This window comes from Hippopotamus amphibius, chromosome 15 (assembly GCF_030028045.1).
Source record: "Hippopotamus amphibius kiboko isolate mHipAmp2 chromosome 15, mHipAmp2.hap2, whole genome shotgun sequence".
Taxonomy (NCBI): domain Eukaryota; kingdom Metazoa; phylum Chordata; class Mammalia; order Artiodactyla; family Hippopotamidae; genus Hippopotamus; species Hippopotamus amphibius.
This window is the reverse complement of record NC_080200.1, coordinates 18,245,380-18,258,953: the sequence shown is the minus strand read 5'-3', so window position 1 is coordinate 18,258,953 and position 13,574 is coordinate 18,245,380. Positions and strand designations below refer to the sequence as shown.

General features: G+C 45.7%; 1 protein-coding gene across 3 annotated transcripts in view; it reads right to left on the bottom strand.

Moving 5' to 3' along the window:
- AKAP8L (A-kinase anchoring protein 8 like) overlaps positions 1 to 12,437 on the bottom strand; it is a 31,424-nt gene extending 18,987 nt beyond the window's left edge. The window contains exons 1-5 of one of the 3 annotated variants that reach the window (XM_057710338.1): positions 12,304 to 12,437; positions 7,277 to 7,351; positions 1,991 to 2,023; positions 1,636 to 1,693; positions 1,453 to 1,533 (exon numbers count right to left, since the gene is read on the bottom strand). In XM_057710338.1, the coding sequence (XP_057566321.1) occupies positions 1,453 to 1,533; positions 1,636 to 1,693; positions 1,991 to 2,023; positions 7,277 to 7,351; positions 12,304 to 12,316 (260 nt within the window). In that variant the 5' untranslated portion in view covers positions 12,317 to 12,437. Of the gene's footprint in view, positions 1 to 1,452; positions 1,694 to 1,990; positions 2,024 to 7,276; positions 7,352 to 12,303 lie in introns of all 3 variants that reach the window. The other 2 variants (XM_057710337.1, XM_057710339.1) reach the window with 2 other exon arrangements.
- Between the last annotated feature and the right edge of the window lie 1,137 nt (positions 12,438 to 13,574).

The window sequence follows — 13,574 nt, the reverse complement described above, 5'->3', positions numbered from 1 at the left end:
TACCCATGAGAAACCGCCAAACCCTCCAAAGCCCCTCACCATGTGAAAAGAAAAGGAAGCTAAAACAAGGAATGTTTGCCAGGGAAGACACTGTGAGCTTGCCCAGGGACAAGAAAAAGAGCTCTTATAAGCTCATATTAACCCTGGAGCCCAGGACAGGGCATCACACCCTACGTAGCAACTGGGAAGGCAGGCCAAACATTCTGCCTGTGGAAGACAGGGCACCAGAGAGAGCGATTCTAACCATGGCTGCAGCCCACAGGTCCAGACCCCACATGTCTCTTTGTCAAAGCTGGGTAGTCAAGAGGCACCAGCAGCATGAAAGGAGAGGCCAGTGCTACCCAATTGCTACTCCATCCCTCAATCCTACCCTTCAGCTCCAGGTTGCTGCAAGAAGGTACACAGGCAGCTGGCACCAACAGCAATGCCAGTCCAACTCCCCCTGCCCCCATTTGGCAGCCTCAGCTCCAAGCACCATGACTGTCAGGCATGAGGACAAAGGATGTGTTGGGCATCCCCCAGCATTTTTGCTTGCTACAGAGCCCATACGAGCAGAAGTCCTCCTGGCACCCTCTGCCCCCTAGTGGTCCTGGGGCCTCATTTGGCCCCATCAGTGCCTGGCCAGATCCTTCCTTACTCTCTGCTTTCTCCCATCTGTCAGCTGGAGCCATTAGGCCACTCCACTCCATCCTGTGCCCGAAGTGCATGTGCCTTCCTCACTGAAACCTCTCACTAGGGCATAAGAAATCCTGGACCAGCACCAGTTCAGACAATGACAAATACCCACAGCACGATGCTGTGTGGGGTAGGGCACATCTGAGTGGGAGGCCCAGATCCACTATTTACTCCTGGGTGCCTTTTGGCAAGAGGTGTGACCTGCCTGCGCTTTACTTTCCCCATCTGCAAAGTGAGGACATCAACAATTCCTTATAGCGGCACTTCTAAGGTTCAACAGGTACACATTTTTCAGGCACTGAAGGCGGCCAGGACATGCCCACATCTTCCCTGTCCCTTATGTGGGATGGCCTGGCTCGCAGTGGTCAGCCCCAAGGGCTCATCCCACCCTTCACAACCAACCCAACCTGTCCTGCCCTGAAAGAACACAGGATGCAAAGTATTGCAAGAACTTCAAATGGCTGTCTCCAGTGGGAAGAGCTATTTAACAATGCTCCTGAGAAGAGCCACTCAGAGGGTACAGTGAAGCCACCCCAGTGTGGGCCTGTTCCTCCCTCTACAAGCTCCCCCAAGCAACGGGGGAGGATGGAGGGAGGAGGGGACATAGGCCAAAGAAGGGAAGTGCACCAGACCCCAAGCAGTCTCTGAGAAGCCCCAACAGTAGAACAAAGAAGGAGAAAGCAGAAATAAGAGGCAGTTCAGAAGAGGGGGCAATAGGAGACAACAGGCAGGAGGTGACCCTGCAGAGCCTCAGCCCCTAGACAGGTGCCCACTCACCTTTCTCCACCTGAGCCGTACATGCCTCCTTGTATCATGTCTGTCTCCAAGTGCGGCACCATATCTAAGCGTTGGTTAATTCTGGACAAAACGGAATCAGCACTGGCACTACCCATGGCACTAGGGTTTGCATTTGTGTCAGAGCTAGGCATTTCCCAAGAGTTTGAAGTGGCCATACCATACCCATAGTTGGTGGTGTTATCCTGGCCATAGCCATAGCCATAACCATAGTTCTCGTAGCCTGCAAACAAGTGAGACAGAAAGACAGACAGGATGGAGGGGGCGAGGAGAGACAGACAAACACAGAGACAAGGACACCTTCGGTCACAGAGACAAGCCTGGATCTTAGCCATCTAAGGCTGGGTGGGCCCTAGTCATACTCATAAGGCCTCCTGTGAAGGAGTAGCCAGCCCCAGGACACCTGGGACCCCCAAAGGCAACCCCCACCCCAAAACCTTGGCTAAGCTGGGCAGTGGCAGAAAGACTCAACCAGTTCAATCCTAAGGGAGAGGAGAGTGATCATGGGTATAATACTTGCCTCTGTTTGTCCCAGAATTCCAAGTTCCATATCCTACAAAAAGTAAAAAGGCAATTAAATCTATAATTGCTTATAATACAGTAAGTTTAATTCAAGCACAAACACAATGATTCCTAGAACCTGAACGGTTACAGGAGAGAGAACCTCCCCTAACTGAGAAGCCTTGAGCTTGAGAGTACTATATAAATGACCCAGGCCACTTGCTGTCGCAGTACCTGACCTTTCAAGTCTCCGACCACTGACTATTTAAGGAACCTCCCATTCTTAACACTCTCAGCTAAGGAATTTGGCTGCTATACGCCTTCCTTAAAAAGCCAGTACTGGAAGATGACTCCTGCCCCTGGCTAAGCACCAATCAGAGGAAGAGGAGAGCAGTTTCCAGTGCCTCACACCAACTCTATGCTGTACAAGAAGCTCAGTACAGAGCTCACATCCACTCTGAAATTGTGTCAACCAAATCACCCAACAAAGCCACCTGGAGCAGAGAAACTGACTGCCCTAGTCCTTCAAATGTCTATCTTAACAGGGAGAACCACCAAGCCCTTGAATTGAGTGTGCTGTGCTGGAACACATAAGCAGAGGGAAAAACAAGACACCACTCCCAGCTTGAGAAAAGCTGCTGAGAAAACAATCTGGATTATAAACTAAGTATGCTTTGGGCTTTATTACAGCACATAAGAAAAATTCATTTCTTCAGAAACATAAAGCCACTGAAAACTGACAAAGTGCAAAGCCAAGGGGGACCTCTGAGTCAAGCAGACATGATTTTTCCCCAAGGTAGTCCATGAGAACAGGTGACCACTTTCCCAGTAACTCTGGTGGGACCTCAGAGTTACCTCCTACTCCACACTGTCCACCCAGCAGACAGACAGGTCATGCTCATCCCAGGGTAGGGGACCAAACCTCAGTGAGACGGCAGTGTGACGAACAACAGAATCTAGCCACAGGAAAGTTAAGAGTGCATACACTGAGAAGATGAATCAGAGTGAAGGAGCAGGGGGTGGGGTGGGGGGCAGGCTGAGATCCTACACTCAGGTTCCTCCTCAATCCACTGCACAAATGAATGGGGAGACATTGGAAACTAGCAAGAAACTTTAGACAAACACTACTTTAAAGAACCGTGGGCATGCTAGAGCTCACAAAGCAAAAATCCTCTTCAGCTGGGGAAACCAAAGCAGTGGCATCTCATTCCTTTGTTTATTCAACAAATATCATGCTCAGAGCACAGAGAACAGAGGCTGGCAGTCCTGGGTACTCCTCAGGCCCAGAACACTGTGTGTTAAAGAAGACACTAAATAATTAGAGAGCAGCAAGGGATTGCAGCTGGAAATCATGTAAGGAGTGAGTGGTGAAAGAGGCATTCTTACAGGCAAGAAGAGAGGCTGGCAGAGCCAAACAAGGAATAATGTACTCTTAGTCCCAGCAGCTAGCTAAGAGCCTGGGCACATGGCTGTCTGCACCCAGGACAGTGGATACTATCTATTCAAAAAGAGACAGGACTGGAAGGCAAAGGCAGACCCATGGGGGTACGCTTGTGAGGCCAGAATAAGGTGTCCCTGCTCCAACCCAGGCTTCTGCTACTGAGGACTTGACAGAATAGACCGAAGAAGCACAAGGAATGGAAGCAGGAGTGAGCATTAACTCTGAACACAAGGACAGGTCAGTGGCGCCTATGACAAGGCAGGCAAGCACTCCCTATGTGCTATTTGCTATGCCGGGAGCAACCCAGACTTCATGACTGGCTCTCCAGCCAGGTCCCTGGAATCTGTCTACACTATATTCTTTGGCGACTCCCTGAGACCTGACCTTTGCAAAAGAACATCAGAACTCACTTCCCTCCCACAGAGGAGATGAGATCAACCATAGCTGACAAAGAGAATTTTAAGAATATAATTTATTTTAAAAAAGAAACCAAAAAAAAAAAAAAAAGAGAGAAAGAGAGAGAACAGCAAAGAAAATGAGCCAGGTGTAGTAAATGATACTTAAAGAGTAAAATTAGAAAACAATGTAAAAGTTCAACTTTGAGGTAATAATCAGATTACAGCCAACCTACTCAGTGATATCACATAGGCATCAAAAATGAATCTACTAAGTCTTATGTTGCACAGGAAATGCTTCTAACAGTAAGCAAAACAAAACCGTACACACAATTCTAGCCACCTGTAAGTTGTTCAACTACCTAAAATAACAAAGGTTAAATATAAAATAGTGGGATCTTGGTTGACTGTTTTTCAAAATGTTATTTAAATGCTGTTATGTTATTCTTGCAATTTAAGCCAGAAGGAAAAGTAAAACTATTCCTATTCCTTCACAACATGACTGTTTACATAAAACCACTCCAAAAAAATCTACAAAAAAAAGAGTTATTAGTGAATAAGTGAGCTTAGCAAGGTTTATTACAAGGTCAATATACAAAAAATAAATAAATAAAATTTCTACATACCAGCAATGAATAATTGGAAACTGAATTTTTGAAAACTATCATACCACAGCACTAAAGACATGAAATACTTAAAACCTGTAAATCTAACAAAATGTGTGCAGGGCTTCCTAGGTGGTGCAGTGGTTGAGAATCCGCCTGTCAATGCAGGGGACACAGGTTTGATCCCTGCTCCAGGAAGATCCCACATGCCGCGCAGCAACCAAGCCCGTGCGCCACAACTATTGAGCCTGCGCTTTAGAGCCCATGAGCCACAACTATTGAGCCCACGTGCTGCAACTACTGAAGCCCACGCGCCTAGAGCCCGTGCTCCACAAGAGAAGCCACGGCAATGAGGAGCCTGCGCACCACAATGAAGAGCAGCTCCCACTCACCGCAACTAGAAAGGAAGCCCATGCACAGCAAAAAACACCCAACACAGCCAATAAAATAAATAAATAAATAAATAAATTTATTTAAAAAAAATGTGTGCAAGATGCGTGTAAAAAACTACAAAACACTAATGAAAGAAATCAAAGACCTGAACAAATGAAGTGACATAGTGTGTTCATGTACTGGAAGTCTTAATATTTTTAAGATTTCAATTCCCCCCAACTAAACTATAGATTCAAGACCATTCCACTCAAAATCTCTGTAGGAATTTTTATAGAAATTGACAAACTGATTCTAAAATTTATATGCAAAAGCAAAGGAATTAGAATATCCAAGTCAACTCTGGAAAAAGAACAAACCTGGAGGACTCAACATTCACAATTTTCAAGACTTACTATAGTGATCACGACAGTAAGGTACTAGAGGAAATTTAGACACACAGATCAACCGAACAGAACCAGAGTCCAGATACAGACCCACACATATATGTTCAACTAATTTTCAACAAAGGTAAAAAAGAATCTTGACCTATACTGCACACTTGGTAGAAATATTAACTCAAAATGGATCATAAAATAAGACCTAAAGGGCTTCCTAGGTGGCGCAGTGGTTAAGAATCCGCCTGCCAATGCAGAGGACATGGGTTCAATCCCTGCTCCAGGAAGATCCCACATGCCATGGAGCAACTAAGCCCGTGTGCCAAAAAAAAAAAAAAAAAAAAAAAAGACCTAAGACTATGAAGCACCTAAAAGAGAACTTAAAGAAAATCTTTGTGACCTTGGGTTAATCACAAATTTCTAAGATACAACACCAAAATCATGATCTATTAAAGGAAAGATTGGGACTTCTCTGGCAGTTCAATGGTTAAGATTCCACGCTGTTGATGCAGGGGGTGTGGGTTCAATCCCTGCTTGGGGAACTAAGAGCCTGCACGCAGCCAAAAGATTTAAAAAACAAACAACAACAACAAAAGATCGGTGAATTGGACTTCATCAAAATGAAGAATCTGTATTCTTCAAAAGACACTAAGACACTGCTGGGCTTCCCTGATGGCATAGTGGTTAAGAACTGCCTGCCAATGCAGTGTCCCCCTGCCTGACAATGCAGGGGACATGGGTTTGAGCCCTGGTCTGGGAAGATTCCACACACTGTGGAGCAACTAAGCCCATGTGCTGCAACTACTGAGCCTGCGCGCTGCAACTACTGAAGTCCGCACGCTCAGAGCCCATGCACCACAACAAGAGAAGCCACCGCAATGAGAAGCCCATGCACCGCAAGGAAGAGTAGCCCCTGCTCTCAACTAGAGAAAAGCCCATGTGCAGCAATGAAGACCCAATGCAGCCAAAAATAAAAGTAAAAAATAAATAATAAAATAAAATCTTAAAAAAAAAAAGACAAAAAGGCACTGTCAAGAGAATAAATAGATAAGCCCCAGTCTGGGAGAAAATATTTGCAAATGGCACATCTGATAAAATACTCTGTACCTAGAATATATAAACCTGAGGGAAAATAATCCAAAAAAGATGTGTAATTTGGAATTATGTCTGATTAAAAGGCTTGAGGCAGGGAGGGCAGGACAGAGAAGCCATGCAAACCAAGTTTCTCCTCATTTATGAACTATCTGATACCTCCTTACTCATTTTCAGAACATTTTAAGTCTCCCTCTCCCCCTGGGACTATCTGCTAATACTTCAGGGACCCTACTTATGTCCACTTAATCAGTGACTCCTGAGGGAGTGTGACTGTGTAGGCTTAGTCTTTCCCTAGACCTTGGCAATAAAACCAATTACCTGTCTCAGTAATCAAGGCAAAATCCTTTAAAGAGGGCTCCTTCTTGACAGACCACTAGGGTCACAGATCACAGGACAGCTTTATTGGCAGTTCTGGGTTGCTGACAGACACCAACAGAACATCTATGGATCCTGTCAGGTGTCTTCTTCTGAATTAGAGATTTAGTGTGTCTGTCCACAGTTGAGAAATCAATGAGAAACCTCTCAACCCTGTGCTGTGAAGAGCCTGCCAGCCTGTGTCTCTAAAGGCCTGCTAGAATCAGACAGGCAGCCTCTCCCGCGCTAGAGTCTCATGCACTACTAAGTTAATGGTTTGATTTCTGCTCAGACCAATTCTTTGGACTTTGGCCACTCTCCTTCCCAGACCCTCAAGAGGATTTTCTGAAGCCAGATCTTTGTCACAGACCACAGGTACTTCTAAGAAAATGTCAAAGGGTCAAAGGAACCAATCATTTACAGTACAAAGAACTCTAGCTCGCTCAATAACACAGACATCTTTCCCATAATTGCACCAAAGGTAAGCACTAGTTATTCTAAGAGCCCACTATACCATTTCACACAAGTTTGAGTTTGGAAAAGACAGTGGGACAGCAAAGTTAAAGGCAACTAATAAAACAGTGGATTGCTCTGCCACTAAAAGAAGGCCCAGCGTGCACCCTCCAATTCCCAGGGGCCCACACTTACCATAATCACAGGTGGGCTGAGCGCTTGTGTCTGAGTATGTCGACTGCAATGTGGTTTCAGATCCCTGGACAAAGCCTAAACATATGTACAGTGTGGTTAATTTCCCCAAACAAGCCACATGAAAATGATCTAAGACTACCTTCAGTGGAGACTGGCTGGCAGACCCTTCCCTCACTGGAAAGTCACCAAAATCTCTAGCTTCTGAACACTTTAATTACATCTCCAGACATATTAACCAATGGAAAGGCAGGCTATGTTTAATTTGCTATGTCAGAAGAATTGGATAAACACTTTTAAACCTTTAAACTAGTATCCTGTTTTGATAAATAGGTACCCAAATTATTCAGTTAAATGAGGAAAATATTTATATCAAATCACTGAAAGGTGAGCTCCAACTCAAAAAACAATGAGGGTTAGTTCTTAACAAGGTTAAGGTAAATAACACCTCTTCCATCCCCCAAATCTGAAGCTGAAATGGCTTTGTATTTTTTAGTTTTCCCATTAAAAAGTGTGTGTATTACAATTATCTCTTAAATGTAATTACTTGGGGTTAGCATGTTTATATGGAAAAAGTATTATAGATTATAAGCATAATTTCTTATCTTTTCAACTCTCATACTATTTCTCAAATTAAAGTAAATTAGTACCAAGTAAGGAAAATCTGAACCTCTACCAGAAACTACTGCTCTCAAATGCTTATTGTAACAGATTATGATGAACCCTGACATTATCTTTAAAACTACACTTTTAAAATACTTTTTAAATGACTTATCCTTAGCCCTGAAATGATGACAGACACCGTAAGAGGCCTGTTCCCATCAGAGTCAACTCATGACCTAAAAATTAAAGCCAGCAGCTCCAGTAGCTTATTTACTAACAGAAGTATATACCAAGACCCTTTCCCTGGGCAGGTATTCACGTATCTGTTGACACTCTTTCTAATTCATTTCTTAAGACCATAGCAACAAACATGACAGCAACAGCAGCCAACACTGAACAAGTGTTCCCTGCAGGGTGCTAAGAGCTTTATTTGTATTATTTCATTTCATTCTCACCACACCCAACAAAAGGCACCAGACCAAGCTCCCTTACCCTGCAATTCCAAAAAGGTCTGAAAATCACTCCTCAAATGCAGTGTCGACACTCATCTGGGGCAAAACTGACCTGTGAGGACATTTTTGATCTTTCTTCATTTAATTACAAGGTGCTGCCCCAGACCCCAGTTCAGGTGCTGTGGAATGTCCTCTCAAGCTAAAATTCCAAAACATACCCAGCTCCAAGGGTTTCAAATAATGATCCGTGGACCCACACTTTATCTTTACTTCCCAGAGGAAGGAACTGAGACTGGGCATGGAGGAATGAGAGAACCAGTGAGAGAAGTACACAAATTCAACATTTTTTATCTTCCCTAATTAAAGACGGCACACTGGAATGGATTCCTTCCAGGGACCCAGGACCTTCCTGAGATACCTAAATTGTAACCCTTGATACTCAATAACTGTACACAAGAAACACTGAAAGCATTCTAAAGACGGTTCACCAGTGGGGAAGGCTCACAGTGGAAAAAGCACCCTGCATTGGCCTTTTCCACTGTTTGCTCAGTTAGCTTCTGGAAACCTGTTTGTTCAGCAATAGCACCACTGGCAAAACGGCTCCAGACTTTAGGTAATGTGGTTTGTATGTAATGCAGCTGCAACTGGAACCTACCACAAGCTGAAAGGAATACACACTAGAAACACAGTACAAAAACTACAGAGCAAAAGATCTATGTGCATTCAGGGGAGAGGGGCCCTGACTCTTCCCTGGAAAAAAGGAAAGACAATCCATCAAATCCAATGGCAAACTTTGTTCTAGTCCTGTCCTCTGCACATTAATATTCTTTTCCACAATTACTGTCTCCAGGGCAGGACCTTCTTTAGCCAGTTATGCTCCAATTACGAACAAATTCTTGCCTGGCTATCATTCTCTTCTTGTTTCAATTTAACAGCTTGATGAGCTCTGAGTGAAAAAATAAAATAAGCTTTGAGTGAAAAATAAAATAAGCAAGTTTTTGGTCCTATAAAGTGAAAGGCCAGACCATGGACTTACAACTGTGTATCACAGCCCCTCCCTCTGGGCCAGCCTCTCTGACATCTTTTTTACTCAAAAACACACAATGCTTCTCAATTTTATTTTCTTTTCCTTCTTTTTCAAGAAAGGGATTCTTTGAAGCAATGATATTAAGTGACAAAAATTAGAGGACAATTGGAACTGGGTTAGGTTGCCTCCAACCTCTACTATCTGGTGACAACCAGCCTCCAGTGATTCTTGCCTCCTGACATTATGTTGTCTCTTCCCAAACTAATAGAGGTAGCCAGTCTAACGAAAAAGATATTGCAGAAACGACTGAGTGTGACTTTTGAGGCTTCCACCTTGCTCTCTCCTAGATCGTTCACTCTGCAGGAAATTAGCCAGCAAATAGTGAGGACCCTCTAGCAGGCCTGTGGAGAGGTCCAGACGGTATAGGAACCAACAGTGCTAGCATCAACCTGTCAGCCACATGAGTTTGAGTCACCTTCAGCCTGAGTCAAGCCTTCAGATGACTACAGTCCCAACTAACATCCAAAATATATGATTTTCATGAGAAATCCCAAGCCAGAACCATCCAGCTAAACCACTTGTGCATTCCTAACACACAGAAAATATGTGACATAATAAACGTTCCTATAAAAAGACTGGTAGCATTTCAGACCTTTGTTTGAAGACCTGATTCTGGATTTTTGTCCTGTTTTCCCACTGCTCCAATCCTCCCCCTTCAGTGCTAGAGACGGAACCTTTTTTCTCAAGTATACATAAAGAAACTAGGTTCAAAAACTGGACAAGTTATTAAAAAAAATAAATCATTTTAATCACCTTCTATGCTTACTAATAATGGTAACATTTGCTTCAAGGCCTCCAGAAGTTCTTCTTAAAGGCAAACAGTTGTCTGAAATGTGACCTAAAATGCCTCTGACTTTATTTTTGGCTGCACCCCGCTGCATGTGGGGTCTTCATTCCCCATCCAGGGACTGAACCTGTGCCCCCTACAGTGGAAGTGCGGAGTCTTAACCACTATACTGCCAGGGAAGTCCCTACATGCCTCTGACTTTAGTGATCTGCTTCCTAAAAGGAAAAGACTCACATTATAAAGCTACTGTAGTTTTCAGTTGTTCAAGATCAAGGAAAAACCAATCATTATCTCATTAGCTTGGCTACCTCAGTGTCCACTCAAACCAAGAATTACAGCCTGTAAGATGTGGAGTTTAAATTGAGACTTGGCGATTTGTCTCAGTTTCTTTGTCTATAGAAATAAATCGCTAATTATTAAGCCACCCCACAGCACCCAACCATTCATCCTTAGTTTCTTCAACAGTTCTGCCCCTAATAACCACAGAACTGTCTTCCACTTCTTGATAAGATTTGGTGGAAAGGATAACATCTCAGCTCCAGATATGTCAGTAACAACTCTATTGACTTTCCTCCTGAACCAGGAAAGGTACACAAAGGCTAGGGTAGGGCTGCTCAACCCTGCCACTACTGATGTTTGCGGCCAGATAATTCTTTATGCTGGGGCCATCCTGTGCACTGCAGGGTGTTTAGCAGCATGCCTGGTCTCTATCCACTAGATGCACTAGTAGCACTCCCACCCCCAGAAGTGACAACCAAAAATGTCTCCAAACATTGGCAATGCCCCCTGGAAGGCAAAACCGCCCCTGGCTGAGAACCACTGGGCTAAGAGATGGTTGCTTAAAAAACTGGAGTTCTTGCCAAGCTCCTGACCTGGAGAAGGGACGGCTAACACTACCTTCTTGTCTAGGCCCATGTAAAGCAGCCTATGAAGCATCCCCAGAGGCTCAGGTTCCATTCTCAGTCCAAGTATAATGCAGGTTACCTAGCAACCACACAAGCTCAAGCCTGTAATACCCCCACTACAAGGGAGGCTCTTGGCTGACAAGCCTCATCAGTTATTCCCAAGGCAAACCCAGGCAGCCTCTGAATTCATCCAGGGATGATTTGCAATCACCCAAGCATATCCTATGGCCCCTCCTCTAATCTCATCAACCCCCACCCACCCACCCTTAGCTCAAGTCCCACTGATCTCCTTGACTGATCTCTTAACAAGAAAGGCAGTTCCTATCACTGAGTCTTTTATGTCGAGGGCCCCCTGGGCCAGATATTCTTAACTCCCTCATTCCATTCAGGCCTCTGCTCAAATGTCACCTCTTCAGAGGTCCCCAACCACTCCCTGTAATAGAGCAACCCCCTCAGCGTGCTGACCACCCCACCATAATATACTACGTTCGTTTGTTTGCTAATTATGCCTGCCCTCCTCTATAAAACGCTTGAGGAGTTGTCACTATTCCAGGGTCTATTCAGCCCCCGGCACGATGAACTTGACAGGTGGGGAGTGAGTTAACGTGGAAGCTAGCCGTTCCTCACCACGCTGAGGCTCAGTCCCTAAGGACGCGAGGTTCCCACTCAGCCCCAACCCTTCACATATTCATTTACGCACCCCGCCCCCGCCCTGGGCCTGGCGCCTCTCCCAGCCTGGAGCAGGTAGAGCGGGGGGTGGGGCGGGAAGCTGCGGCACCTGCAGGGAAACTACGCGGGGGACAGTATGGCAGTGGCGACGGCAGCCGAGTCCGCAGACTGACCTGAAGGGCCGAGACCTGAGAAAGGGCGACCTGACGCGGCGAGGGCCCAGGAGGGTGGGCCAGGAACGGAGGCGACAACTCAGGCGCCGAGGCCAAAGCCCACGAACACAGACGACAGAAGCCAAGACTTCGAGCGGCCGGGAGCCGGGACCCAAGGTTGCCAGCACAGAGAACTGAGGCGCGGAGGCATGAGGGGCGCGAAACAGGCGACGGGCCCGCGGCGCCATTTTGTGACCGCAGAGAGGGCAGTGTCCAAGCCCCAGGGGAGGCACGGACGAGCCCGGCGCGACTCTGGCACATCCCTGTCCCTCCCCACCCGGATCCCGACCTCCCCCCCTACCCTGCTGGGCCCACCTGTGTAGCTCATGGCAGCGGCAAACACTGCACCCTAGGACTCCGTCAGCTGCTCCACGCGTCCGACGCCGCGAAAGCGGCGACAACCCCCCGGGCCCCTTCCACACACAACTGAGCCCCACCTCCCGGCCTCATTGGCTCGCGCCGGACCCTGGCTTCACGCCTGTTGGGTGATCTCACTGTCCATCTCGGAGCATCCTTATGCCAGTGGCTGAAGATGCTGCCAATCTCATCATATCCCCGCCCTATTCCCGCCTCCCGTTATCCCGAGACCACGGTGATTGGCTGAGAGGAGACAGCCTGGAGGTGGAATCCTGTGGAGTTCGAAGGGGCGGAGCTGTGCACTACGGAAAGACCTGAGGCCCAAGCGCGGCGGGACGGGAGCAGGGCCTGTGCCCTGGAGGCCCGCCAGAGGGAGCCGGATCTACAGCGCAGGGCGCTCCTCCAATGCCGACACTGCCACAGGGGTGCTGTGCCAACCTATGCTCTTTCCTAACTTCTCTGGCCTTCAGCTCCAAAACGAACACGGGAAAGCCATGTTGGAATGAAAATTACAACTAAGCGCCAAACAAGATACTGGGCACACGTTCAAATATGCGAGATAATGTATGCAAAGAATTCAGCCCGGTGCTGGGCGCGCTAAAGAAATGTTACATTTTGTTATCCACCGTCACACGATAACAAATATATAGCATGTTTATATATATGTAATAAATATATTTGTCTTATCATTTCAAATGCCGCCTCATATCTGTGAGGAAGGTTTTTGTTTTGTTTTGTTTTGTTTTTAAACTCCCACTTAAAAGATAAGAAAACTGAGGCTTGGAATTCATGACTTGGTCAGGGTTCTTAACACTTAAGTGTTAAAGCTGGAACTACCCCTCTAAACCCCTCTCGGTTTGTTCTGGACTTTGACTCCAGCTCTGTCCTCAGCACCCTCACTGGATGTGTGAAATCCACTATCAGAGACATCTCATAACTTCTATGACTTGACAGACCTGCAGACACTGAAAATCATACTTAAATGTGTTTGTGAAAATTCATCAAGCTCCATGAGTTATATTTTTTTTCTGTTTTACTTAGTTTGTCTTATACTGTTGCTTTAGCCAGCAAAATTTTTCTCAGTTGGTCTCTCAGTGTGTGTGTGTATTATATGTAGGGTATTTTATTGGAAAACTAAGAATAAATGGGAAAAAGTCATAAATTATGTTTTCTTCAAAAACAAAAAAAAAAAGTATACTCTTACTGGGAATTCCCTAGTGGTCCAGTGA